This window comes from Ranitomeya imitator, chromosome 2, assembly GCF_032444005.1.
Source record: "Ranitomeya imitator isolate aRanImi1 chromosome 2, aRanImi1.pri, whole genome shotgun sequence".
Taxonomy (NCBI): domain Eukaryota; kingdom Metazoa; phylum Chordata; class Amphibia; order Anura; family Dendrobatidae; genus Ranitomeya; species Ranitomeya imitator.
In genome coordinates, this window is record NC_091283.1 from 183,608,016 (window position 1) to 183,635,809 (window position 27,794).

General features: G+C 43.7%; 1 protein-coding gene across 1 annotated transcript in view; it reads left to right on the top strand.

The window, feature by feature from the left end:
* COL27A1 (collagen type XXVII alpha 1 chain) overlaps nucleotides 1-27,794 on the top strand; it is a 407,011-nt gene that overhangs the window by 286,513 nt on the left and 92,704 nt on the right. The window contains exons 30-37 of the mRNA XM_069748227.1: nucleotides 10,248-10,292; nucleotides 10,393-10,437; nucleotides 10,512-10,565; nucleotides 11,843-11,896; nucleotides 14,136-14,189; nucleotides 16,989-17,042; nucleotides 17,967-18,020; nucleotides 26,185-26,292. Of these exons, the coding sequence (XP_069604328.1) occupies nucleotides 10,248-10,292; nucleotides 10,393-10,437; nucleotides 10,512-10,565; nucleotides 11,843-11,896; nucleotides 14,136-14,189; nucleotides 16,989-17,042; nucleotides 17,967-18,020; nucleotides 26,185-26,292 (468 nt within the window). The remainder of the gene's footprint in view (nucleotides 1-10,247; nucleotides 10,293-10,392; nucleotides 10,438-10,511; nucleotides 10,566-11,842; nucleotides 11,897-14,135; nucleotides 14,190-16,988; nucleotides 17,043-17,966; nucleotides 18,021-26,184; nucleotides 26,293-27,794) is intronic.

A 27,794-nucleotide genomic window follows, 5' to 3' on the forward strand; every position in this document is an offset into this window, starting at 1 on the left:
CTTTTCATCTTGCTAACAGTCATTATATGTGGGGGGCTGCCTTTTCCTTTGGGGTATTTCTCTGAGGCAAGTCAGGCTTGTTTTTCTATCTTCAGGCTAGTCAGCTCCTCAGGCTGTGCCGAGTTGCATAGGTAGTGACAGGCGCAATCCACAGCTGCCTTTAGTTGTATTTAGGATAGGTTCAGGTATTGCGGTCTACAGAGATTCCACGTCTCAGAGCTCGTTCTATTGTTTTTGGGTTATTCTCAGATCACTGCATGTGCTCTGATTGCTGGCACACTGTGTCCCTGGATTGCCTTCATAACACCCTACGGGCTGATGTCAACGCTACCAGAAGTACTGTCTTAAGTGTAAGTATTTTTATTGATGACTCCTGCAAGGGTTCAAACGGAACACTAGTCAGAGCTTCTAACACCAGATTTAAATCCCATGGAGGAACCCTCTGAATTACCACTGGTCTAGACCTACTACACGATTTAATAAAGCGGGACACCCATCTATTGGAGGCCAGATTACAGTTATACAAGGCTCCTAATGCCGACACTTGTACCTTGAGCGTATTAGTTGCTAATCCCAACTGCAACCCCGCCTGTAAAAATTCTAAAATAGTACCCACAGGAGCTTTGTCCCCCAAAGGTTGCCCTGAAAAATCTAGAAACTTTTTCCATGTCCTGCCATATATCCTTGATGTAACTGGTTTTCTACTTTTCAACAAGGTGGAGACAAGCCCTGGTGAAAACCCCTGCCTACTCAGTAATGCCCTCTCAAATTCCAGGCTGCAAGATGGAAGCCCTTCACTTGAGAGTGGCATATTGGACCCTGAGTAAGCAGGTCCGGAATTTCTGTCAGGATCCATGGATCGGTCACTGACATTTGTCTCAGGAGGGAGGAACCAAGATCTTTTTGGCCAGAATGGAGCAATCAAAATTACTCTCGCCTGCTCCATTCTGATTTTTCTCACTACCGTCGGAATCATCGCTATTGGTGGAAACACATATGCGAGACTGAAATTCCATTGTATGTGGAGGGCATCTACTGCAAAGGGTTTTTCTCTTGGGTCTAGTGAACAGAAGTTCTCTACTTTCCTGTTGTTTAGGGTGGCAAACAAATCTATCACAGGTAGGCCCCAAGCCTGCACTATCTGTTGAAACACTCGGGGATTCAAAGACCACTCTCCTTGTTTCAGTGTTTTGCGACTTAGGAAGTCTGCTTTCGTATTCTCGACTCCCTTTATATGGAGAGCCGAGAGGGAGAGTAGGTGGCGCTCCGCTAGTTGTAGGAGGACAGATGCTGACTTCATCAGGGAAGGGGATCTCGTCCCCCCTTGGTGGTTGATATATGCGACTACAGCGCGATTGTCTGACATGACCCTGGTGTGATGACCCTGGAGGATGGGTAGGAAATGTTTCACAGCTTTTTCTACTGCCCATAACTCTCTCAGGTTTGACGCTTGTTGTGATTCTGATTGGGACCAAGATCCCTGAACTGAGAGAGTCCCCAAATGAGCTCCCCATCCTGAACCGCTTGCATCTGTGGTTATGATTTGATATATCGGAGTTATCCACTGGACCCCTGATATCAAATGGTCTCTTACCGCCCACCATTTTAGGGAATCTGTTACCTCTAATGAAAGGCGTAGTTTCCCCTCTAAATGCCCTTTTAACCACCTCTGCGCTGACAGGACCTCCCATTGTAATTGTCTTAAATGGAACTATGCCCATCTTACTGCCGGTATACATGAAGTTAGAGAACCCAACAGGGACATTGCCCTTCTCAATGTCATTACGGGGTGATGAATCGCTGACTCTACAAGATTTTGAATTTTGACCAGTTTGTTTTCTGGCAAAAGACAAAGCTGACGCCTGGAATCCAGGACTAAACCCAGAAAAGATTGCACTAGCTCCGGCGTCAACCTTGACTTGGCAAGATTTATTTTCCACCCCAATCGCTGTAGCGTTGATAAGACTTGTTCTATTTGTGTCTGGCAATGTGTTGATGAGTTCCCTATTACAAGGAAGTCGTCCAGATACGGAACTATAACTACATTCTGGGAGCGGAGGAAGGACATGACCTCTGACACCAATTTTGTGAAAATTCTCGGTGCTATTGATAGGCCGAATGGTAGGGCAGCATATTGATAGTGCATGAGACAACCTTGTATATAAACCGTCAGTCTTAGGAATTTTTGGTGGTCTTGATGAATTGGGACGTGGTAATAGGCGTCCTTTAGGTCTATGGCCACCATGAAGCAACCTGGGAACAAGAGTTTTATGGCCGTATTCACCGACTCCATTTTGAAGGAGCAGTTTACTATTGACCGATTTAGGTTCTTTAAATTGATAATAGTTCTCAGGGACCCATCTGGTTTTCGTATGAGAAAAAGAGGAGAGTAAAAACCTTTTCCCTGCTCTTCCCCCGGGACCTCCACTAGAACCCGTTTTGATACGAGCTCCAGTACCTCTGCCTCCAAGGTTAGCTGCTCCTCCGGGGTTTTTCTTTGGGGCGTTAAAACAAAAGTTTGTTGCGGTGGAAAAACAAAATCTATTCTTAAGCCGTGTTCGATGACCTTTAGAGCCCAACGACTGGGGGAGATATCTACCCAGGCTGAGAGAAAAGATGAAAGCCTTCCCCCCACCTCCGGCCTGGCGTCATTGGGAGGGCTTTTTTGCCGATGTTGAGGGACCTTTAAACATATATCCAGACCCCCTTCTGTCTCGAGAGTCCCAATTCCTTCTATCTCCCGGGGGGCGGCCCCTGCTAAATTTGCCCCTCCGAAAATAAGGTCTTCTAAAGTCCACAGGAAAACGAGGGAATCCCTTTTTTCTATCTCCAGCTTTCTCTAAAATGTCTTCCAACTTTTGACCGAAGAGAAAATGGCCATCACATGGTATAGAGCAAAGTCTATTTTTTGAAGGTAAATCCCCCGGGCATCCCTTCAACCAGAGAGCACGTCTAGCCGCATTAGATAAACATGCGGCCCTAGCTGCCAGTCTTACAGAGTCTGCTGAGGAATCCGCTACGAAGGCAGCTGCCCCTTTAGCCAAAGTTACATTTGTTAGAATTTCATCTCTCGGGGCCTTCGACTTCAGTTGCTCCTCTATCTGCTGCAACCAGACAATAAGGGAGCGAGAGACACAGGTTCCCGCGATTGCTGGTTTCAAGCCTCCTGCAGTTGCTTCCCAGGTGTGTCTTAGGAACCCATCTGCTTTTTTATCTAAGGGATCCCTTAATACACCAGAATCTTCTAAGGGAAGGGATAACTTTTTAGATGATCTAGCAACCGCACCATCGATTTTTGGAACCTTATCCCAAGTCTCTGAATCTTTATCCTCAAAGGGGTAACGTCTTTTAGAAGCCGAGGGAAGGTTACCCGATTTTTCTGGTTTCTTCCACTCTTTTTCTATAAGGGCTTTTATTCTAGAATTGACGGGAAAGGTATGTTTCCTCTTTTCCTCTAAACCACCAAACATTATGTCTTCCAGGGACTTGGCCGCTTTCTCATCCTTAAGGCCCATTGAAGCTCTAACGGCTTTTACTAACTTGTCCGTGTTCTCAGTAAGAAAGCACGGACGGCCTCCCACATCACTATCAGAAGAGGAGTCAGAGGACTTAGGAGAAGAGGAGCAGGGAGATAACGGTTCCACCTGACCTTCCTCATCAGAAGGAGACACTTCAGAAACCGAAACTGGTTCAGGGTGTTTACTACCCTTTTTCTTAAGGGCTGCTTTAACAGAGTCTTGTACTTCGGCTCTGATTATTGCTCTAAGACTAGAGGCAAAGTCAGGGGTCTCTTCCTGGATAGTCTTTTGAGTACAATCTATACAAAGACTTTTCTGCCATTGAACTGCCAATGGGACTTTACAAAGGGCACATTCTTTATTCTTTGTCTTGGAGCTAGCCTTCCTCGGCGCCTGCCAAGCAAACAGAAAATGTAGCCCATTACCACCAGGGTGACATTCACGTAGATCACTCACCACCCGCTGACCATAAAGGGTACCGGATTCCGAGGCGGACTGGGAGCACGGGGAACATTCCTCCTGGATGATGAAGAGTCCTGAGATGTCCGACTAGGACGATTGCTGCTCCTTCCACTTGAACGGCTATTTTTTTTCGCATGATGATGAGCAGATGTATCGCCCGATAAGGGCTCTTGCTGCTGCTGTTGCTGCTGTAATAGCTGCTGCTGCTGCTCCATACCCTCCATCTCTGGAAACTGTATGGAAATGAGCAGCGATCTAGTGCAGCCACCCCCTTAATAAGGGGTCTTTCCACAGCGCTCCCCGCCTCTTCCGGTAACTATAGTCGCTCCTCTCCCCCTCAAAAAAACACCGCCGGAAAGCTTGCATTATCACCGGCGTCTTACTCCATGGGCGCCGCCATCTTGGATCCGGCGCGCCTCTCTGACGTCAAGCAGGCACGCCCATTCCCAGCGTGCTCTGTTGCCGCACGCCAGCCGCGCACCGGAAGTCGCCCAACAGAGGGGGAGAGAGCGGCGTGGCAGCCGCAGAATGGCTCCAGAGATCCGGACTGCGCTGGACCAACGCCCGCGCGTACGCAAGAGCCCGAGGGCTCTGCGGACGGCGCTACCAGCAACCCGAAGGCCGACACACAGGCGTTCTGCCTGCGCTTCAAGTGCCGGGACGGGAGTGGGTAAGAGGATCTTCAATCAAGCACGATAAAAATAAAAAAGTACCGCCGTGATTCAGCACAAGGGTTCCCATCAGGACAGGAAACCCAACTGAAGCGAGGGAGAGGTACCGCCCTTTTGTTTCGGTAGGTTTCCTGTCCCGACTGGGCGGATCCCTCTCTCTCAGGTGTGCTGTCATGGGAGACGGGAAAAGTTTGGGCACCCCTATTAATCTTAAGCTTAATGTTTTATAAAAATTGTTTTTTTTTGCAACAGCTATTTCAGTTTCATATATCTAATAACTGTTGGACACAGTAATGTTTCTGCCCTGAAATGAGGTTTATTGTACTAACAGAAAATGTGCAATCTGCATTCAAACAAAATTTGACAGGTGCATAAGTATGGGCACCCTTATCATTTTCTTGTTTTAAATACTCCTACCTACTTTTTACTAACTTACTAAAGCACTTTTTTTTTGGTTTTCTAACCTCATTGAGCTTTGAACTTCATAGCCAGGTGTATGCAATCATGAGAAAAGCTACTTAAAGTGGCCACATGCAAGTCGTTCTCCTGTTGAATCTCCTCTGAAGAGTGGCATCATGGGCTCCTCAAAACAACTGTCTAATGATCTGAAAACAAAGATTATTCAACATAGTTGTTCAGGGGAAGGATACAAAAAGCTGTCTCAGAGATGTAACCTGTCAATTACCACTGTGAGGAACATAGTAAGGAAATGGAAGAACGCAGGTACAGTTCTTGTTAAGGCCAGAAGTGGCAGGCCAAGAAAAACATCAGAAAGGCAGAGAAGAAGAATGGTGAGATCAGTCAAGGACAATCCTCAGACCACCTCCAGAGAGCTGCAGCATCAACTTGCTGCAGATGGTGTCACTGTGCATCGGTCAACTATACAACGCACTTTGCAGAAGGAGAAGCTGTATGGGAGAGTGATACGAAAGAAGCAGTTTCTGCAAGCACGCCACAAACAGAGTCGGCTGAGGTATGCAAAAGCACATTTGGAGAAGCCCATTTCTTTTTGGAAGAAGGTCTTGTGGACTGATGAAACCAAGATTGAGTTGTTTGGTCATGCAAAAAGGCGTTATGCATGGCGGCCAAAAAACACAGCATTGCAAGAAAAACACTTGCTACCCACAATAAAATTTGCTGGCGGTTCCATCATGCTTTGGGACTGTGTGGCCAATGCCGTCAACGGGAATCTTGTTAAAGTTGAGGGACGCATGGATTCCTCTCGGTATCAGCAGATTCTTGACAATGTTCATGAATCAGTGACAAAGTTGAAGTTACGCAGGGGGTGGATCCTTCAGCAAAACAATTATCCAAAACACCGCTCCAAATTTACTCAGGCATTCATGCAGAGGAACAATTACACTGTTCTGGAATGGCCATCCCAGTCCCCAGACCTGAATATCATTGAACATCTGTGGGATCATTTGAAGAGGGCTGTCCATGCTCGGCGACCATGTCACTTTTCTGGTGGGGTGCCCATACTTATGCACCTGTCAAATTTTGTTTAAATGCAGATTGCACATTTTCTGTTAGTACAATAAACCTCATTTCAAGGCAGAAACATTACTGTGTCCAACAGTTATTAGATATATGAAACTGAAATAGCTGTTGGAAAAAAAATCATTTTTTATAAAACATTAAGCTTAAGATTAATAGGGGTGCCCAAACTTTTTCATATAACTATTATACACAGTGCCTTGCGAAAGTATTCAGCCCCCCCTGGAACTTTTCAGCCTTTTCCCACCTGTCGGTAATCTAACATAAAGATACCAAATATAAATTTTTGGTGAAGAATCAACAACAAGTGGAACGCAAATGCGAAGTTGAACGAAAATTTGGTTAATTTAAATTTTTGTGGAAATTCAAAAACTGAAAAGTGGGGCGTGCAATATTATTTGGCCCCTGTAACTTAATACTTTGTTGCGCCACCTTTTGCTGCGATTACAGCTGTCAGTCACTTGGGGTCTGTCTCTATTAGCTTTGTACATCGAGAGACTGAAATTCTTGCCCATTCTTCCTTGGCAAACAGCTCGAGCTCAGTGAGGTTTGATGGAGATCGTTTGTGAACAGCAGTTTTCAGCTCTTTCCACAGATTCTCGATTGGATTGAGGTCTGGACTTTGACTTGGCCATTCTAACACCTGGAAACAGGAACACATGGGCTACTTGCACAGTGAACAAGTCTGTAGGAACATGTTCACACACCACCAAGAAACCTGAAGACACAAAAGAGAATAGTAAAACCAAAAACACTCAGATTGATTACTGCGATTTTTTTTTTCAAACTGAGTGTCATTCTAACACCTGGATACGTTTATTTGTGAACCATTCCATAGTAGATTTTGCTTTATGTTTGGGATCATTGTCTTGTTGGAAGACAAATCTCTGTCCCAGTCTCAGATCTTTTGCAGACTCCAACAGGTTTTCTTCAAGAACGGTCATGTATTTGGCTCCATCCATCTTCCCATCAATTTTAACCATCTTCCCTGTCCCTGCTGAAGAAAAGCAGGCCCAAACCATGATGCTGCCACCACCATGTTTGACAGTGGGGATGGTGTGTTCAGGGTGATGAGTTGTGTTGCCTTGACGCCAAACATATCGTTTGGCATTGTTGCCAAAAAGTTCGATTTTGGTTTAATCTGACCAGAGCACCACCTTCTACATGTTTGGTGTCTCCCCCAGGCAGCTTGCTGCAAACTTTAAACGACACTTTTTATGGATATCTTTGAGAAATGGCTTTCTTCTTGCCATCTTCCATAAAGGCCAGATTTGTGCAGTGTACGACTGATTGTTGTCCGATGGACAGACTGTCCCACCTCAGCTGTAGATCTCTGCAGTTCATCCAGAGTGATCATGGTCCTCTTGGCTGCATCTCTGATAAGTCTTCTTGCTTGACATGAAAGTTCAGAGGGACGGCCGGGTCTTGGTAGATTTGCAGTGTATGATACTCTTTCCATTTCAATATGATCGCTTGCACAGTGCTCCTTGGGATGTTTAAAGTTTGGAAATAATTTTGTATCCAAATCCGGCTTTAAATTTCTCCACAACAGTATCACGGACCTGCCTGTTGTGTTCCTGGGTCTTCATGATGCTCTCTGTGCTTCAAACAGAACCCTGAGACTATCACAGAGCAGGTGCATTTATACGGAGACTTGATTACACACAGGTGGATTATATGTATCATCGTTAGGCATTTAGGACAACATTTAATCATTCAGAGATCCACAATGAACTTCTGGAGTGAGTTTGCTGCACTGAAAGTAAAGGGGCCAAATAATATTGCACGCCCCACTTTTCAGTTTTTAAATTTCCACAAAAATTTAAAATAACCAATACATTTCGTTCAACTTCACAATTGTGTTCCACTTGTTGACTCTTCACCAAAAATTTACATTTGTTTGAAGCATGATATAATACTTTCCCAAGGCACTGTGTGTATGTGTATATATATATATATATATATATATATATATATATATATATATATATATATATATAATCTCCTTTAAAGAGGCACTTTCCGCACATCTAGCATGTCTTGATTTAGTAATTGTTTTTGCTCCCCATAAAATAACAGTTCTGAAGCATCTTTACTCATTCTGTCTGTGCTGTGATGTTCTTCTGTATTCCTCCTGAAAATGTAAATAAAACTTTACAACTAGGTAGAACCATTCTCCTTATTAAAAGGGGTGTGGCCCTACAAGTCAGCACTAATTGGTGTGAGAAGCACGCCTCCAATTGGCAGCGCCCACTTGTCAAATTATTCATAAATTTATAGAAGAAATAACAGAGGTATGGTATGGCATTGTCAGGTAAGCAAATTAGTAGAAAAAAACCCTAGACTAGGTCTACACGGCAACATGTGTTACACAACATCACATCTAATGATTTCCTATGATGTCACACTGTGACCTCCTGCTACTGCAAAAGTCTCAAGTCACATGCGACTCACTTGCCATAGACTTTAATGCAAGCCACATGCGACTCTGGCTTGTGTGCAAATTGACTGCAATTTGGTAAAAAAAAATTTACAGCTAAAGCACAACTCTAAAATAGTTGTGCAATAGCAAGGCATAGACAAGATACACTTATGTTTTTGGCTGTGTGATTGTTTTTTGCGCTTAGCAGTATAACCAGCAAGCTGCGGCCTAGAGTTGTGTTAAAAAGCAGATTTTGTGTGTATTTCTGCATGTGGCACTCATACTTGATACTGAATAAATTGAAATATTTTGAGAAATGTATTAAAATATTTTCAGCAGTTGCAAATCATTAACATTATCTATAGATCCAATGATTTTCATAATTGCTTGACTTGCACTTGTTACAATTTCAATGTTATACAGTAAGGTTTTACGCAAGTGTGGAAAAGTGCTGCAAAGAATGAAGCTTCTTACATACAAATGTTAATACTTTATTTTTAGCAATTAATGTGAAAAGTGAATGAATAAAATAGAAATCTTAAATCACATCTATATTTGGTGTGAACACCCATTTCTGTCAAAACAGCATAATTTCTTCTAGGTTCACTTTCACACAGTTTTTGAAGGAAATCTGCAAAGATCAGGTCTCTGTAGGGGCCATATCATGACTTCCAGGATTCCTTCATCTTTTTTCATGTCACAAGTCATACAGCACGGCAAGACTAAGCACAGCAACAAGACACAAGGTAGTTACACTGCATCAACAAGGTCTCTTCCAGGTAAATATTTCAAAGCAAACTGGGGTTTACAGTTGTGCTGTTCAAGCAATAAGAAATAGGAATGGTGAGGACTCTAGATGCAGTAGTCGGTCCAGGAAACCTAGTGGAGCAGATGAAATACACATGAGGCTTACTTCTGTTCAAACTTAGAAGATGTCCAGCAGTGCCATCAGCTTACAACCGGCAACAATCAATGAGGCCCAGTAACATCTACTGTTCAGAGAAGTCTGCTCAGAAGTGGTCTTCATAAAAGAATTGTGGCCAAACTTCTATACCTTCAACATGGAAAGAAGGCCAAACTATTTAATATTCACAAAAAAATGGGAACTGGGGTACAGAAAAAAGGCAGCTGGTGCTCTGGACTAATTAGTGAAAATGTGAAATATTTGGCTATAACAGAAGGCAGTTTGTTCGCTGACAGTTTGGAGAGCAGCACAAAAATTAGTCATTATGGTCAGGATTAATGGTATCCTAAAAGTAATATATAATACCATCGAGGAGGCGTCAGATTGACTCCAAATTTATTGTGCAGCGGGACAGTGACACCAAACATCCATCTACCTTCATTAAGGACTATCTTCAAGGTAAAGAAGAACAAGGAGTCCTGGAAGTAATGATCCTGCCCCTCAGATCCCTGATCTGACATCATTCAGTCTGTCTGGGATCACATCAGAAGGATTTGCACATGCGACATCCACAGAAGATCTGTGGTCATTTCTCCAAGATGTTTGGAACAACCTCCTGCCGAGTTCCTTCAAAAACTGTTCAAGAACCTAGAAGAAATGGTAAAGGCAAAGGGCGGTCACCTAGATAATATTATATATCTCTATCTGTAGCCTAAACTTTTTGCTGTGTTGATGTCTGACATATAATTCACCTCTTAAAAACCTGCTTATAGGGACCTCAAGGAGTGCAGGGCAAAGAAGGACTAATTGGACCTCAGGTATGTAACTCATATGAAATTGTTTTGGAAATTACAAACGAACATAGGGCACAATATCCTTGAATATGAGACACTCACAGTAAGATGTTTATACGTTCAGGGCAAGATGGGAGAGAGAGGAGTTGTCGGGCCACGTGGTTTTCCAGTAAGTGACCAGACAGTAATGTCAGTTGTGATCTTTTTCTCAATCGGTGTTATTCATACAAACTATTATTACAGGGAATTCCAGGACCCTCCGGCTCAGCAGGGGAAAAGGGAATCCCAGGGAACCCGGTAAGGATTATGATTGGTTATATTTGGTATTTTTTGGCTTCCATATACCGCTTTTGATGACAAACATCAGACTTGTATAAGATAGTATTGGCTTAGTACAACACATTAGACCCATGCAGATCTGGTAAATGTCTTTTATATTCTTTAGAAGACTTTTAAGTGTCCTCTTAGGCTTTGTTTCACCATGCACTGCGTTGCAAAAGTTGCGTATAACCATTCTACAGATGTGTATTTTGTCCTGATCATCTCCGTCCGCCAGCCATTTTTTTCTTTAGATTGTCAATGCTTCAGCTCACTAGTCCAGCCCTGAGCAGGTTATAGTTAGTACTAGCTATTGAACCCGTTCTACGCCCGGGTGGCGAGCATTTATATTGGTATATGATCTCCATCCTGGTATGTGCTGCTCCATCCTGCGTCCCCATCCTGTCATGTGCTGCACCCATCCTGCGTCCCCATCCTGTCATGTGCTGCACCCATCCTGCGCCCCCATCCTGTCATGTGCTGCACCCATCCTGCGTCCCCATCCTGTCATGTGCTGCACCCATCCTGCGTCCCCATCCTGTCATGTGCTGCACCCATCCTGCGTCCCCATCCTGTCATGTGCTGCACCCATCCTGCGTCCCCATCCTGTCATGTGCTGCACCCATCCGGGGGCCTGAGCAGGCGGGGACACCGGCGCGCTGTGGGGGTCAGGTGCCGGTATCGCCGCCAGCTCAGGCCCCCCAGCACTTACTATATTCACCTGTCCTCTGTTCCACCGCTGGGCGCCGCCATCTTCCCGGTCTCCTGGCTGTGACTGGTCAGTCAGAGGGCGGCGCCGGCGCGCATTAAGCGCGTCATCGCGACCTCTGAACTGAAGGTCACAGGCCGAAGACCGGGAAGATGGCGGCGCTCAGCGGTGGAACGGGACAGGTGAATATGGCCGATACTCACCCTCCTGACGGTCCCTGCTTCTCTGTTGGAGATCGCGGTGTGCGTTCAATGTGAACGCATACCACGATCTCCCAGGAGCGTCACTCTGTGAGGCCCAGACTGCGCCGGCGCTTGCGCCTGCGCAGTCTATAAAGGCTTCGGACAGAGTGACGCTCCCAGCGTTCTATTATAGATATGGAGTCATCTCATGACACATTACAAGAGCACCTAACTAATCGGGTTCATTGAATCGCATATTTAAAGCCAATTCCTTTAATTGTTGTCATCTTCAGTTTCTTCTTCCTTTGGCATAATTCCTACACCACTTGCCAAATGTACTTGTGAAACTCAACTCTTTTTTGCAGGGACCACCAGGACCACAAGGACCTATAGGCGCAATTGGGGAAACTGGACATAAGGTATACTGAAAGATAAATGTAATGTATTGTCCTTAAAGGGCTTGTCCACTATATAAGTGTTGTAGTGGAATCAATGGTGCTATATAAATAAATAATAGTTCCCCTAGAAAAAAACACAAAAAACCTTGTTACCTACCACACCAGCTTTGTCGGTGCCAGGTCTCCGGATGTTTGCGTGACATAGTTATATCTCGAGAGTGCTGCATCCAATCAGTGGTCAGTAATGGGCTGCTTTGCTTACGCTTTCATCAGATGAAATTCTGACCTCCAGAGGGTTGGGGTGTGACCGCTGCAGCTGATTAGTGGCCACTGATTGACTGCAACGCTCATGTGACATGACATAAAGTCACAGCAAGCTGCAGGAGATTTGGTGCTGAGAGCTCTAAAATGGAGCCAATGTGAGTGATGCGAATATAAGGGTTTTCTTTATTTTACTCAGGGTTGTTTAGGAAGGGATTGTGCGAGTAGTTGATAACCTCGTTTTAAAGGTGTATTCCCATCTTGTACATTTATAAAATATCCACAGGGTAGGGCATAAATGTATAATACACAAGGATCCTACTAGCAGACTTGTATATATCTAGAAAACTGAACCCTTATGCACCCCACTCTTATTGGAGAGGTGTTAGGCTACTTTCACACTAGCGTTTTTTTCAATACGTCGCAATGCGTCGTTTAGGGGAAAAAACGCATCCTGCAAAGTTGTCTGCAGGATGCGTTTTTGCCCCATAGACTAACATTTGCGACGCATTGACACTTGTCGCAACAGTCGTGCGACGGTTGTGCCGTGTCGTGACGGACCGCCGGGAGCAAAAAACGTTACATGTAACGTTTTTTGCTTCCGATGGTCCGCCATTTCCGACCGCGCATGCGCGGCCGGAACTCCTCACAATGGGGCAGCGGATGCGCTGGAAAAATGCATCCGCTGCCCCCGTTGTGCGGCGCATTCAATGCTAGCGTCGGTAACCACTGCCCGACGCTAGTGTGAAAGTAGCCTTAGAGTTACTGTCCATGTGATATGACCTATCCACGGAATATGAATGAAAGTACAAGATGAGAATACCCCTTTAAATTTGTGTGAGTTATGTTATTTATTAGAATATTGACTAAACATTTTTGTATTCGGAGGGTCCCTGAATATCTGCTGATGCCATCGTTAGTAGTGCACTTTACTTTTGATAAATGTTTCCCGGTCACAATCTCTGGTGCCACTGTCCGCTTTATCATAGTTAGGTGACTGACCATTTTAGATGAAGTGTACGATGTCCCAAATCCATCCCTCCTATATAGCCTTCTACACATGGTCAGCTTGGTAGTCGGGAACGTCGTTTCTACATTCTTGAGTTTATCCAAAATAAACTGAACTTACAAAACAAATGTTAAAACCATTATAAACTCGTTACAATGTAGAAATTCAGCCAAAAAAGGCAATTTGGGGTCAGGAATTAGATTCTGGCTTGCAGGACTGGCTTTGGTACAACTTGCACGAACTTCCGCTGTAGCAGAAGCGTAGACCTAAGATGAGAGCCCATGAATGAGTTGGGTAGTAATGGCCCCACGTTAGGGTGAAGGTCAAGTACAGCCCAGATCTGTTCTCTTTGGGAAAGTGATGATTTCTATGGGGCAACACTTTAATAATCTTTATTTTTATATAGCGCTAACATATTCCGCAGCACTTTACAGGTTGCACACATTATCATCACTGTCCCCGTTGGGGCTCACAATCTAGGTTCCCTATCAGTATGTCTTTGGATTGTGGGAGGAAACCGGAGCACCCGGAGGAAACCCACGCAAACACGGAGAGAACATACAAACTCTTTGCAGATGTTGTCCTTGGTGGGGTTTGAACCCAGGACTCCAGCGCTGCAAGGCTGCTGTGCTAACCACTGCGCCACCGTTCTTCCCCACGGCAGCCAACACTGCCCTGATAGAGGGTTGTTGTAAAGCTGGCTGTACGTTTCAATATAGTGTAACACAACAAAAATACTGTGGTTTCCTGTGGTTCTTTTTACATTGTGACCAATGGAAGACATATGCAACTCATCATGATGAAAAACTTGAATACAGAGCCTTAGTAATGCATGATAAAGTCATTGTGACTCCCCCGTTACATGACTTACATTCTCAGGCCTCTCCCTTTCCAGTTTTACTGAAAATATTACACAATATGTGTAAGCCTTTATGGCAGAGTCTATTGAAATATACAATATTAGAATTTTTTGTTTTTCTTTCATTTTAGGGACCTCCAGGGGCAAAGGGAGAACCAGGGCCTCCAGGTGAACTAGGAATGAAGGTAGGTGACCTTCTATGTGGATAATCATTGCAAAATGCGTGACGTTTGTTACATCACATCTATAGCCTGGATGTATCCTTTCGTACAGTGGCATATGTCACCCAAAGACTCCCCTTGTGGGGAAAAAAACATGAAGTTCTCCAATATTTGTGTGCTTCGTTTTTAATTAAATGCGTTTGTATGGAGAATAGTGACATCTGCCGTGATGTTCCATTCCATCCATACTGCAAGATAATAGTATGCTGATGAGTACTGAGGAAACTTGGGCTTCAGTCAGGTAAAATGAGTCCTGTGGATAGGTTCAGCCTGAGATACAGCTGTGGCAAAAATTAAGAGACCACCACATCAAATCCCTGTCCATGGCAGCCCGATCTCCAGACCTGAACCTCATTGAAAACCTCTGGAATGTAATCAAGAAGATGATGGATAGTCACAAGCCATCAAACAAAGAAGAACTGCTTACAGTTTTGTGCCAGAAGCAGTGTGAAAGACTGGTGGAAAGCATGCCAAGACGCATGAAAGCTGTGATTTAAAAATCATGGTTATTCCACAAAATATTGATTTCTGATCTCTTCCCGAGTTAAAACATTAATGTTGTTGTTTCTAAATGATTATGAACTTGTTTTCTTTGTATTATTTGAGGTCTGAAAGTTTTTGTTTTTTTTATTTTGACCATTTTTCTTTGTCAGAAAAAAATACAAAATGTATTGCTTGGAAATTCGGAGACATATTGTCAGAAGATTATAGACTAAAAGAGCAACTCACATTTTACTCAAAAATATACCTATAAAGAGAAAAATCAGACAAACTGAACATTTTGCAGTGGTCTCTTAATTTTTGCCAGAGCTGTATATGTATAAATATGTATCACTGTAGCGTGAACGTTCGAAGTTCTCCACAAATTTCACCCAAAAGCCAAAAACTTAGGATTTGTCGTGTTGAATTTGGAGAATGACCGTACCAGTGATTCTGCTAATGCTCTATTCTGTCACATATTAAGCCCAAGGTATCACATAGCGTCTACACAAGCCATCAAAAGGCCTTTTCCCAACATTAGGTTTCGAGCAACGCCATGTAGAGACCTTCACAAGGGAACATCACACCGGTTAGGATTATGGTGTGGGGGTGATATAATGTACGGCAGCCGGACCCCTCTGGTCTTCAGGTACACTAACAGTTTGGCGTTCTATTCATTCATGTGCTCATCAAGGTGTATGTTCATCAGACCACTTAACCATGTTTGCCCTTCTCAAACTGGCGCTCGTATTTAGGCCACAGATAGATAATGAAATGAAGACCTGTAGATTGAGATTTCAGAGTAATTGATGTCCAACATAATGTCTCCTGTAATACTAGTTTTAATGATGGTACTCATCAGGTTATTTTCTGGGGTGCTGAAAACATCCGCTAGGAGATTACCACTACCATCTATATGTCAAGATGTGTAGTATCCTACATTTTTTGAGTATATGGCTAAGGTGCAGATCTCTGTGATTACATAGTTTAAAGTTTTTTTTTTTTACCCTTTTTTTGTATGATCTTGAAGTAATGCTCCCTTCCGTCTCCACCCCCCACACCTATTTCTTGGTAATGTACATTGGGTGGGTTAGTAAGAAGTAAAAGACAGGGTGGTACATGGTAATACAGAACTGTAGGATCTGACTACATAAGGTTTGTTGTCTGTTATCTTGGAGATATACAGGTTTGCATTGGAGCTATAGACGGAGATCAATGAATATGTCAAGATATCGGTATTTTGGGCCATTCAGTTTTCTCTTCCCAGGTAGAACTGAGTTAAATCTGCTCACAGTGTAAATTCTTAATTTTGCCCTGAGCCTCCATTACAGCTGGAGGAGACAAGGAGCAGCCTAATATCCCCGGGGTAAGAGCAGCGTGAGACCATTGTGAGTGTCCGTCAGATCTAGTTTTGCTCTTCTCCCAGCGGCATTTTTGCTTTAATGTCATCCTGTTTATTTTGGAGGGTAAATCTTGCTGCTTTCATACTTCTTATTGTGTCTCTGCATTTTATGTTAGCCCCCCACCACCACAACCTTATTGCTTTTGGCAAGCCATCCCTGGCTTATGGCAGACGCTACTGTTACCCCTTTGTGACAGAGATGAAACCTAAAGCATCCTCTCCTCCCGTCCTTTTCTTTGGGAACAAAACCCCATTGATGTGCTCTGTCCTGCCATTCGGAAATGTGAGGCTCACAGTAGCTGACAGCTCTCAGCGGCTGCCAGCGCGCAGCTCTTATCTCAGCTGGACAGAGGACAAGCTCTGGATGTATTGCATAAGACCCCTCCATCTCCAAGCCTTGCACATTTACATGAGACCTCAAGTCCAGTTTGGACCCAGATGTCTTCCCAAGCGTGTTCCCTGTTGTCTAACAGCAGTAGTTTGTTTTCTGAACAAAGGGTCAGAGCTTCACAAGAAGCAAACCGAGGAATATTTATAGTAGGAAAGCAGAAAAGTCTGGACCTGGGCTTTAAAATAGAAAATGGCATGAAACAAACCAGTGCCTGGAAAAGGGCTTCAGCTGTTCCGAAAAGTGAATGGGAACTAGGTCTATTTTCTAGTCTTCTATTGTTTCTTAAAGGGACATCAATCCAATAAACCAAAGAGCCTAAAAACACCATCTCTTCAGAGACATTTTCTTAAACTTACCTCACATTAAAGTTAGTGTCTCTTTAAATTCACAGTACAGCTCTGGAGGTGTTAATTCTGTTTTCAGTTCTGAACCATTGTTTAGATATGTGATTTTATTTTAACACTGATCTTGTCTATATTTCTGTCATCAGGGAGATATTGGTCCACTGGGAATACCAGGAGAACAAGGTCTCATAGGCCAGAGAGTGAGTATCAAAAACTCTTAAAGCGTTTTTTCACATCTGCAGCTTCTCAGTTCTTTCAGCATTTTTCACCCATTCATGCATTTTTCCTCCCAAAACTCTTTTTATGTGGAAAAACTGCTGCAAATACTCAACATGTGCACATAGCCTTAGACTGATGACATGCAACTCTTTTTTGTCTATTAGGCCCCTTTCACACATCAGCTTTTTGCCATCAGTCGCAATCTGTCGAATTTAGAAAAAAAAAACAGATCTGGCATCTGATGCCGACGGATCCGATTTTTTTCTTATAGACTTGTATTAGCGACGGATTGCGAGTCGACGGATGGCTTCACGTTTCATCCATCGTTCGCCGGATCCGTCAAAAATTGTATGTCCGGCATCCGGAGACAATGGACAAAGTAACATATTTTGTGTACGTCAAAAAAATGGACAGCGACGGATCCATCGCCGTCCGTCGTTTGCTAGAATGGAAGCCTATGGTGCCGGATCCATCAAATGACGGAATCCGGCGACGGATTCCGTTTTTTGTACAGAGCATGCTCCAATCCAATTAGCCAGATCCGCTAGTCAGATCCATCCAAAAAAAGGATCCGTCGCATCAGTTTTTCACAAACTGCGACGGATCTCTCGAGCCCACGGCAGAAAACTGATGTGTGAAAGGGGCCTTACTGCCAGGCAAGCAACATGGGGTGAATAACCTTCTTTACTAGTCCTATAGTGCCCCCCGCAGGTAGGCCCAATGAAGCACAAGTTTGTGGTAAATATTAATACTGATCACAGGGATGGATGGCTTTTGCATTTGCTTAATACTATCTAAACCCCAGAACGATTCATTGTCCCATGGGAATCCCGATGCAATTGACAATCCTACAGTCAGTTCTTACTAGTGTATCCACGTTCTGATGGTACGATCTGTATCTGCAGGGGGAACCAGGCCTAGAAGGCGACAGCGGTTTAATGGGCCCTGACGGACTGAAGGTGAGTGACCCCGTTATGGATTGAGGATTGATTTTGTTGTTCCTAAAGGCCAAGTGCATTTGCAGAAACATCTACCAGCAAGAACTTGTCCATGTGTAATTAGGAGGAAGCGCTGGCAAGTACAATCCCCTTGTGATGGAGGCCGCATTGCTGAAGTATACAGGAGATGTCACAAACGCAGATGTTATGTCTGCTCCAGCAAAGCCTTATGAGTAATGGAGGGTTACATGGTCTGGTACGAAAACACTATATAGAGTGGGATCAGACAAAAGAATTACTTCTAAGATCTCACACATTATTGTAGACATTTACAAGTGATTTAGGGCCAATTTTTCTCAAAGTGGTTTCACATATGAATACAGATTGCACAGCACTCAGACTGAACGCTGACCCACTGGAGTCAATGGGACAATTAACATTAGCAATCTTCTATGCAGTCTGGGTCAAAAGGATCATGCAGGCCTCCATTCTAGGATGTGGCAATGGGTGTGTGAAAAACAAAGTGCACGTGTACACAAAACATATTTAGACTAGTTTCACACTAGCGTTTGGAGGAGCTGCGGAGGGCTGCGGACTTCCTCCGTGAAGCCACGCCCTCGGCCACTAGCTCCACCTACTTCTGCATGCGGCCTGCGTACCTATTTTTAACATTAGGTACACAGGTCGTGCCGCTGTATGCGGATGCTTCCGCATGCGTCGTTTTGACAATGCGGAGAAAAAAAATTTGCTAGAAGCTGCGTTCTACGCTGGTCGCCGCATCGTCAAAACGACGCAAGCGGAAGCATCCGCTTACAGCGGCACGACCTGCGTACCTAATGTTAAAGATAGGTACGCAGGCCGCATGCAGAAGTAGGCGGAGCTAGCGGCAGAGGTGCGGACGAGGGCGGGGCTTCACGGAGGAAGTCTGCAGCCGTCCGCAACGCTAATTTGATTGCAGATAAAAAATGGTGCATTTTTCGCTGGAGTTTTTCTTCTATTTACTGAATACAACTTAAAGGGGTTTTCCAAAGAACAAAAGTTAATTTTAATCAGTAGATCTTGAAATAATAATAACTTCCACAATTGGATGTGTTTAACCCCTTAATGTCTGCCGATACGCCTTTTAACGGCAGCAGTCAAGGGTACTTATTCCTCAGCTCTGCTTTTTAACGGCACGGAGAAATAAAGTTATAGCACCTTCCAGCGTCTGAAAATTTCCAGGGTCTTGGATACCGAGGGTAGCGAAGACCCCAGAGAACATGATTCGGATGGTTTTTACCTTCCCCAGTCTCGTGAGCACCATTATTCATGGAATAACGGTGATCGCAAAATAAATAAAAGTCCGATTTCACATTCATTTCTCTCTCCTCTGATATGATCTAGCATACAATAGGAGAGAGAAATGGGGTCCCCCGAGACCTTCACCCCTGGTACTTCCGGTATCCCTGCACCCTCTGGCTCTGTCCCCCGGCATCTTTTTCCTGGAAGAAAATGGCAGGCGCCTGCCGAGATCTGCCAGCCGGCAACAGTAGGAGATTTTTCCTATTGGTTCATTTTGATCACTGTGATAGACCCTATCACAGTGATCAAAATAAAAAAAAATAGTAAATCAAACCCCTCTTTATCACCCCCTTAGTTAGGTAAAAATAATAAAATTAAAAAAAATGTATTTTGTTTCCATTTTTGCGATTCTGGTTAGGGCTGGTGTTAGAGCTATGGTTAGGGTTGGGGCTAGGTGTGGCGAGAGAGTAAATGTATCTTGAAATTTACTGACCAAGTGGGAGAGACTCAGATATGGGATAATTCATATAAAGTTTGGGATCCCTCATAAGGATTTTAACAGATACTTGGAAATGAGACATGCCATAGTACACCAGTTTCCATATCCTAGGATGCGAATATCCAGATATTCATTGATAGGAGTGTTAACAACTCAAGGGCCCACGTGTGTAATATCCTTTCTACTAACCTCCAGAATTGCTTCTACTCAACTTGCTGTAGAGGGTAAATGGCGGTAATTAATTCTGTCATTGGTGATCAGTGGAATGATGCTGTAGAGTTACATACAATGGTGTCGCCAGCCGCAAATAATAAATTAATTCAACTATATATCCTACGTCAATCTTACCTGACTCCAGTCAGACTACATAGATTTGGCAGACTAGTGTCGGATGAATGCCATAGGTGTGGGGAGTCGGGAGCGGACTTCTAGCATCTTATTTGGAATTGTGGGATAAAGCTAACATTTACCTAATACCTAAAATCAAATTTTATTTCAACCATTAAAAATTTTATAGGACAAATTTTCACAGTACCTGCAGCCTGCACAAAAAGTAATTTGATAGTAAATAAACATGCAATAAACCCCTAAATGGCCCTACCGAACCCTTACTATCAGCGAAGATTGGCACCCTAGCTTGTACGCAATATGGCGCCCCTGGTCACCGATGACTTGCCCTGGATGCACCCTGGTAATCCCTAGATCAGGGGTCCCCAACCTGTAGCTCGGGAGCCACATGTGGCTCGCGGTCCCATGAATTGTGGCTCGCGGCTGTCAGCTTGGTACATTAGTTCCAGTTCTAGCAAACAGGTATGAAGAGCACATCTGAAAATGGTGAATTTTGTGAGCAGCACTGCACAGAAGAGCAGATCTGGATGAACATGTACTGGTCTTAGGGATTTTGAGATGATTTAAGTATGGTACACTGGAGACAAGATGACACCACCTGTCAGAGGAGGTGTTTGACGCTGGATGTAACAGTGTCTTGGGAGTGCTTTATAGGAGAACACTGAATGGGGGATATTGTGGGATCCCCTGGATCTTTGTATACTGCTTTGGGGTGATTTTTGTGGAAAAGCTTTAGTTACCATTATGACAGTAATGGGGGCTTTGGTTGACACTATTGTGATGGGGCGGGAGTTGAATGTGGCTCGCGACCCTCTCTCAAGCCTGGATGTGGCTCGCGACCCTCTGTCAGAGCTGAATATGGCTCTCAAGGTCAGAAACGTTGGGGACCTCTGCCCTAGATGAATAAATAAATGCAACCAGTTAACAACAAATAACCCAATGAGCAAGAAAAAATGATGCCGTATAGATTAGGAAGAAAAGAAAAAAGGGGGGGAGAAAATGATGGACCCAAGAAGGTGATAGCTTATCAATTGTTGATAACACTCGTCAGCCTTCTACTTCTCAGGAACCAAATATAACCAACTACAATCAATACATATATATAAACCAAGAAATCAACTAACAAAAACAATTAGAATACCCATACAAAGATAAGATGGTTCAAGGCCACCCTAATTTGGTTGTCCCTGACTTGCTGCGGAGGTTGGCACCCTAGATATAAATGCAAGTGGCGCCCCGGCTCTCGTCAGCTCACCCTCATTTACCCTTCACACTTACCCTCTTGACTCACCAAACAATTGATAAGAGTAGCCAAAAGAGAGTGAGGGAAGCCAACTGTGCAAGGGATGTCTGAAACATGGGTGCTAGGGACAATCAAAAAGCCCAGATCCCACAGTTTAAAATTGGTGCTCTCAAGGGTAATAGTGGGGAGTCCAACCTGGACCAGGAGCAATAATGACTGCAACACACAATAATTACTTAGAGCAGACACATGTGCCAGTCCACTGGGCTTTTTACTCTTGCAGATACGGAGTCATACCACCTCCAGCTCAGCATTGGTCTGCTCATTAATCAATGCCCTTTAAGCGGCACCCAAGACTCACACTTCACTCAGAGCCAAACGTTAAAGGTGGCCTTATGTTCCACCTCTTTTAATGTGTTCCCCATCAATGTCAGACAAAACACTATGTCAATATTGCAACTTTCCCCTATTGCACTATACCCAAAGCAGCACTCAAACAAAAGGAGATCTTATCTGGGGTCCAGATGATAAACAAATGCCTCATCGCGTTTCCCTTCCATGATGCCAGTTCATCAGGAGGCGAATGGATCAGCCGATGCCAGAGGATACACGACATACGGCAGTCAGGACATCCTGATGTGTGTTCCTTTAAACACATGGACTGTGATATATGATATGCATAGACTAAAAGAGTGTACTTCTGATATGGCCCGAATTGGTACGCATTATGAATTATGATAAGAAACCAGCTAATTTAGTTGAGTACAATGCTTCATAATGGAACTTTAACTAATGCACTGTGTTCCAATCTGTTTGCTTTTCTTTATTTGTTCACTCTGTTATTGAGAGTGTGACGTTACGATTGTTACTGTATTGAATTGATAAAGGTAAATATTTTTTAATCATATTGACCTTATACCATGACATTATAGGTTTGTAAAAAAAAAAGGTTGGGGCTTGGTTTAGAGCTAGGGTTAGGGGAGTGGCTAGAGTTACGGTTGTGGTGTTGGGGTTACAGCTGCGTTGGGAAAGGGTTGTGTTGTGCTTATAGTTGTGGTGTTGGGGTTAGGGCTGTGTTGATGATATGGTTGTGTTGGGGTTACGGTTGGGATGTTGGAGTTAGGGTGATGTAGTTGGGGTTAGAGCTGGGGTTGGGATTAGGGTTGGGATTAAGGTCAGGGGTAGGGCTCTGTTAGGGTTGGAGTTAGAATTGAGGGGTTTCCACTGTTTAGGTACATCAGGGAGTCTCCAAACATGACATGGCGCCCGCCATTGATTACAGCCAATTTTGTGTTCAAAAAGTCAAATGGTGCTCCCTCCCTTCTGAGCCCTGCCATGCCCCCAAACAGTGCCTTTCTTCCACATACGGGGTATCGGAGTAATCTGGAGAAATTGCACAACAAATGGTCCATTTTCACCTGATACCCTTGTGAAAATAAAAAAGTTTGGGTCAGAAGTTAATTTTTTGTGAAAGAAGTAAAATGTTAATTTTTCCCCTTCCACATTGCTTTATTTCTCGTGAAGCACCTGAAGGGTTAATAAACTTCTTGAATGTGGTTGTGAGCACCTTGAGGGGTGCAGTTTTTAGAATGGTGTCACTTTGGGGTATTTTCTTTCATATTGACCCCCCAAACTCACTTCACTTAAAAAAATGGTTTTGTAATTTTGTTGGAAAAATGAGAAATTGCTGGTCAAATATTAACCCTTATTGTCCTAACAAAAAAAATTATGTTTCCAAAATTATGCTGATGTAAAGTAGACATGTGGGAAATGTTATTTATTAACTTATTTTGTGTGACACCACTCTCTGATTTAAGGGCACAAAAATTAACTTTGAAAATTGCTAAATTTTCTAAATTTTTGCCAAATTTACGTTTTTTTTTCATAAATAAATGCAGGTAATATCAAAGAAATTTTGCCACTAAGTTTCAGAATCAGCGGGATCCATTGAAACGTTCCAGAGTTATTACCACATAACTTGACAGTGGTCAGAATTATAAAAATGGGCTTGGTCATGAAGGACAAAATTGGCTCGGTCACTGAGGGGTTAAATAAAATGTTCCTGTGCTGAGATAATCTTATAAATGTGCCCTTACTGTGTGATGGCTGTGTCTGACTGAGCAGGAACAAGGTCTGATCATACAATATCTCCTGGGCAGGTTGGGGGGGAAGTGTACAGACATTACAGCACGGGATCACAAATGATTAATTCTTTGAAGTAAAACATTGCTTAAACCAGGCAGGGAAATGTTTTACCTCACAAAAAGAATAATCTGTGATCCCTGTCTGCTATTTCATCCTTCTTCTCCACTAGATTTCTAAAACTTAACATGGACAAAACAGAATTCATCATCTTTCCCCCATCTCACACGACCTCCCCAATGAACCTATCCATTACATTAAACGGCTGCCCACTCTCCCCAGTCCCACAAGCCCGCTGTCTTGGGGTAATCCTTGACACTGATCTCTCCTTCAAACCACATATCCAAGCCCTTTCCACTTCCTGCCGCCTCCAACTCAAAAATATTTCACAGATCCGTACATTCCTAAACCAAGAATCTGCAAAAACCCTAGTCCATGCCCTCATCATCTCCCGCCTTGACTACTGTAACCTCCTGCTCTGTGGCCTCCCCTCTAACACTCTTGCACCCCTCCAATCTATTCTAAACTCTGCTGCCCGACTGATCCACCTGTCCCCCCGCTATTCCCCGGCGTCTCCCCTCTGTCAATCCCTGCACTGGCTCCCCATCACCCAGAGACTCCAGTACAAAAGCCTAACCATGACATACAAAGCCATCCACAACCTGTCTCCTCCATACATCTGTGACCTCGTCTCCCAGTACTCTCCTGCACGCAACCTCCGATCCTCACAAGATCTCCTTCTCTACTCCCCTCTTATCTCCTCTTCCCACAATCGCATACAAGATTTCTCTCGTGCATCCCCCCTACTCTGGAACGCTCTACCACAACACATCAGACTCTCGCCTACCATCGAAACCTTCAAAAAGAACCTGAAGACCTACTTCTTCCGACAAGCCTACAACCTGCAGTAACCACCGATTGACCAAACCGCTGCACGGCCAGCTCTACCCTCACCTACTGTATCCTCACCCATCCCTTGTAGATTGTGAGGGTCCTCTCTCCTCCTGTACCAGTTGTGACTTGTATTGTTCAAGATTATTGTACCTGTTTTTATTATGTATACCCCTCCTCACATGTAAAGCGCCATGGAATAAATGGCGCTATAATAATAAATAATAATAATAATAATCCCATGCTGTGTAATATCTGCATACTCTTTTGCTTCCCCCCCTGCCAAGGAACTGTGGTATGTTCAGACCATGTTCCTGCACGGTCAGACACAGCCATTACACAGTACACAGCAGGGGCACATTTATAAGATTATCTCAGCACAGGAACATTTTATTTAAGCATATCCAATTGTGGAACTTATTATTATTCCAAAATTAATTGAATAAAATCAATTTTTGTTTGTGGAAAACAAACCAAAAAAAACCTTTAAGGCTCCACTCACATATTCAGGATTTGCTGACAATTTTGACACAGGTTCCACACCAAAATCTCCATCAACTCTACAAGTAATCCTTAGGCCACGTGCACACGTTGCAGAAAGTGGTGTGGATTTTTCTGGACTGATTTTGGTAAATCCGCACTGCGGATTACCTGCGGAATTACCGCTATTTTTTGGCGGATTCCACCCGTGGTTTTACATCTGCGGATTCCTATTATGAAGCAGGTGTAAAGAATTGACATGCTGCGGAATAAACAACGCTACGTTTCCGCTCGTTTTTTTCCGCAGCATGTGCACTGCGGATTTTGTTTTCCATAGGTTTGCATGGTACTGTAAACTCATGGAAAACTGCAGCGAATCCGCAGCGGCCAATCCGCTGCGGATCTGCAGCAAAATCCGCAACGTGTGCACATACCCTAAGTCAACACATGGGAATGGGTTCTCGGTAACCCAGTTCACAAGCACCAGAAACGAAATTGGTTCGGAATTTGGTCCATAGCTATGGAAAAGTGCCATGTGACATAAGCAGAGAAGACCAACCGGATGTAGCAAAATTTGTGTGGATCAGCGACTCCGCAAACTGCACAACTGTGGCAGAAATCAATGTGTCAAGCCTAGATTTTTGCCACGAATCCTCTATTGCAGAGGTCCCCAACTCCAGTCCTCAAGGCCCACCAACAGGTCATGTTTTCAGGATTTCCTTTGCATTGCACAGGTGATGCAATTATTACCTGGGCAAAACTAAGGAAATCCTGAAAACATGACATGTTGGTGGGCCTTGAGGACTGGAGTTGGGGACCTCTGCTCTATTGAATACATGTCAGATTGGCAAATGGGACATGATGTGAAGGAACCCTTCCTTTACTCTAAGGGCTACTTGTGCTCTTTTGTGGCATAGAGAATGGGAATATGTTGAGTATGTGTATTGTGCATCTGGAGGGATAGAAAAGTCATATATTTGCAATTGTCGCACGTGTGTTTCATTCACGTTAGTACTGTTCGGTGTTTTAGTCGCAGTTTGTACTTCAGAGCTGTTTCTCCTACTTCCACAGTTGTAACATGGTCAGTCACAGATGCTTCAGATCATCCGGTCATCCTCTTACCCACTGTCCATGGTGTCAGTGCTGTATATGTCACATCCACAGTCACATTTCTGCAAGCTGATAGCAAATACAGTCAGACACCTACATGCAATTTTAGTTAAAAAGTAGGAATTAATTTGGAAAGTGAAGATCTGGAATTTACATATATTCTAATCTGCTTTTTTCATATGTGGCAATAGGGTGAAAAAGGCGAACCAGGACCTGATGGGGAAAGGGGAGAAAAAGGCACCGTTGGTTCAGTAGGAAAAGATGGACCTCTCGGTTTCAATGGGATCCCAGGTGTCAGAGTGAGTACTTACCGTAATGGATGGAAGATGGAAATCTAAGGTGTCTAAATACCGGTGATGTGCCAGTTCTACGTGCTAGGGTGGTGCAGACCCCCTCAGCTTCCAGGAATATATCCAGCTCTGTCTCTACGAACTGTGATATGATTTTGGTGGTTTATGATTTACCGTGGAGTCAGAACCTGAATACTATTAATTCTAAGCTGCCATAATGCTTTTCCTTTAAATCTCGTGAATCCATCCACGTGTTCTGTTTGGTGGGCGTTATCTGTACTAAATCTCAGTGGAAATCTGGTTGACTATTAATGACATTAGGGACAGCAGACCTTCCAGGGGCCACACTACATGGTTTCATCAAGCGTCACGCTGCTGACAGACGAGTAACATCTGAGCTGGACATCACAGGCATTTCACAGCTGTACTGAGACTGCACAAAATCTAACAGAGCAGCTGGGTAGCCCTCCCCGACAGCCCCCTAAAGCATCTGTAGGTCTCCAGCACAGTCCTATGTCCGTCTCATTGTCCATTGCACACAGCCATTCACACGCCTAAGCTCTGTAAACTTGCAAATTAAAAGTAGTTTTACTTGGCAGGAATGCAGGATGATCTAAATGTGCTCAGTGCCCAGGACATAGTTGTAAAAAAATGTTTATTCAGAGGAAACTCGTCCTTTACACAAAACAGAATCATCGCTGAATTTCTGATGATTATTTGTATGAGGTTAGGAGTATGGAGATTTAAAGGGACCCTGTCACCCCGACTGACCCAATGTTATTAGTGCACATTATACCTGATCGGATACTAAATGATAGTCTGCATTAGCAATATCTATGCAGAAACTAACTTTCTGACTATGTGGAGGTTTTTACCCATTTTAGACTTGCTAGATTTGTGCATTTTATCCCAAGGTAATCCGTGCAAATATGTAATTGTTAGATTTTGTTGCTGATTTTTGACCTTCCCATTAAACCAATGGAGAAGATCGTCATCCAGTCTATACCAGATGGAAAATTTCTGCAGCTTGTGGATGAGATTTCTTCAGATCCCCTCAGTTTTGCTGATTTCCTTATGAAGATCCAGATGGAAAATCCAATAGGGTTCCAGCACATGTGCACATAGCCTTGAAGTAGTGATCGATTATTATTAATAAATAAAAAACTCCACCAAGGAGAAGCACATAGCAACGTTTGTATAGCCTATAAGCCCAAATTCGGCAGCTATGATGTGGTTTTGTGCCAAGCAAATGGATCATTGGAGCAGTGTTTGGGCCCTTCATTCAGTGCTGCACAACAGTCCCCAAATAGCTAAATCCTACTACGATTGAGCACAGGTTTAAGGAGGGCTTCAAGAATGGACATTCTCTTTAATTCACTGTATGACGTGATTTAACCTTTCCTCACCACAGCAGTTGTTTAATCCTTTAGAGTTAATAGATAGATTTGATAGGCCCCAGTGATATAATGCAGGCATGGAAAATACAGAAATACTTCACTCAGATGTAAATA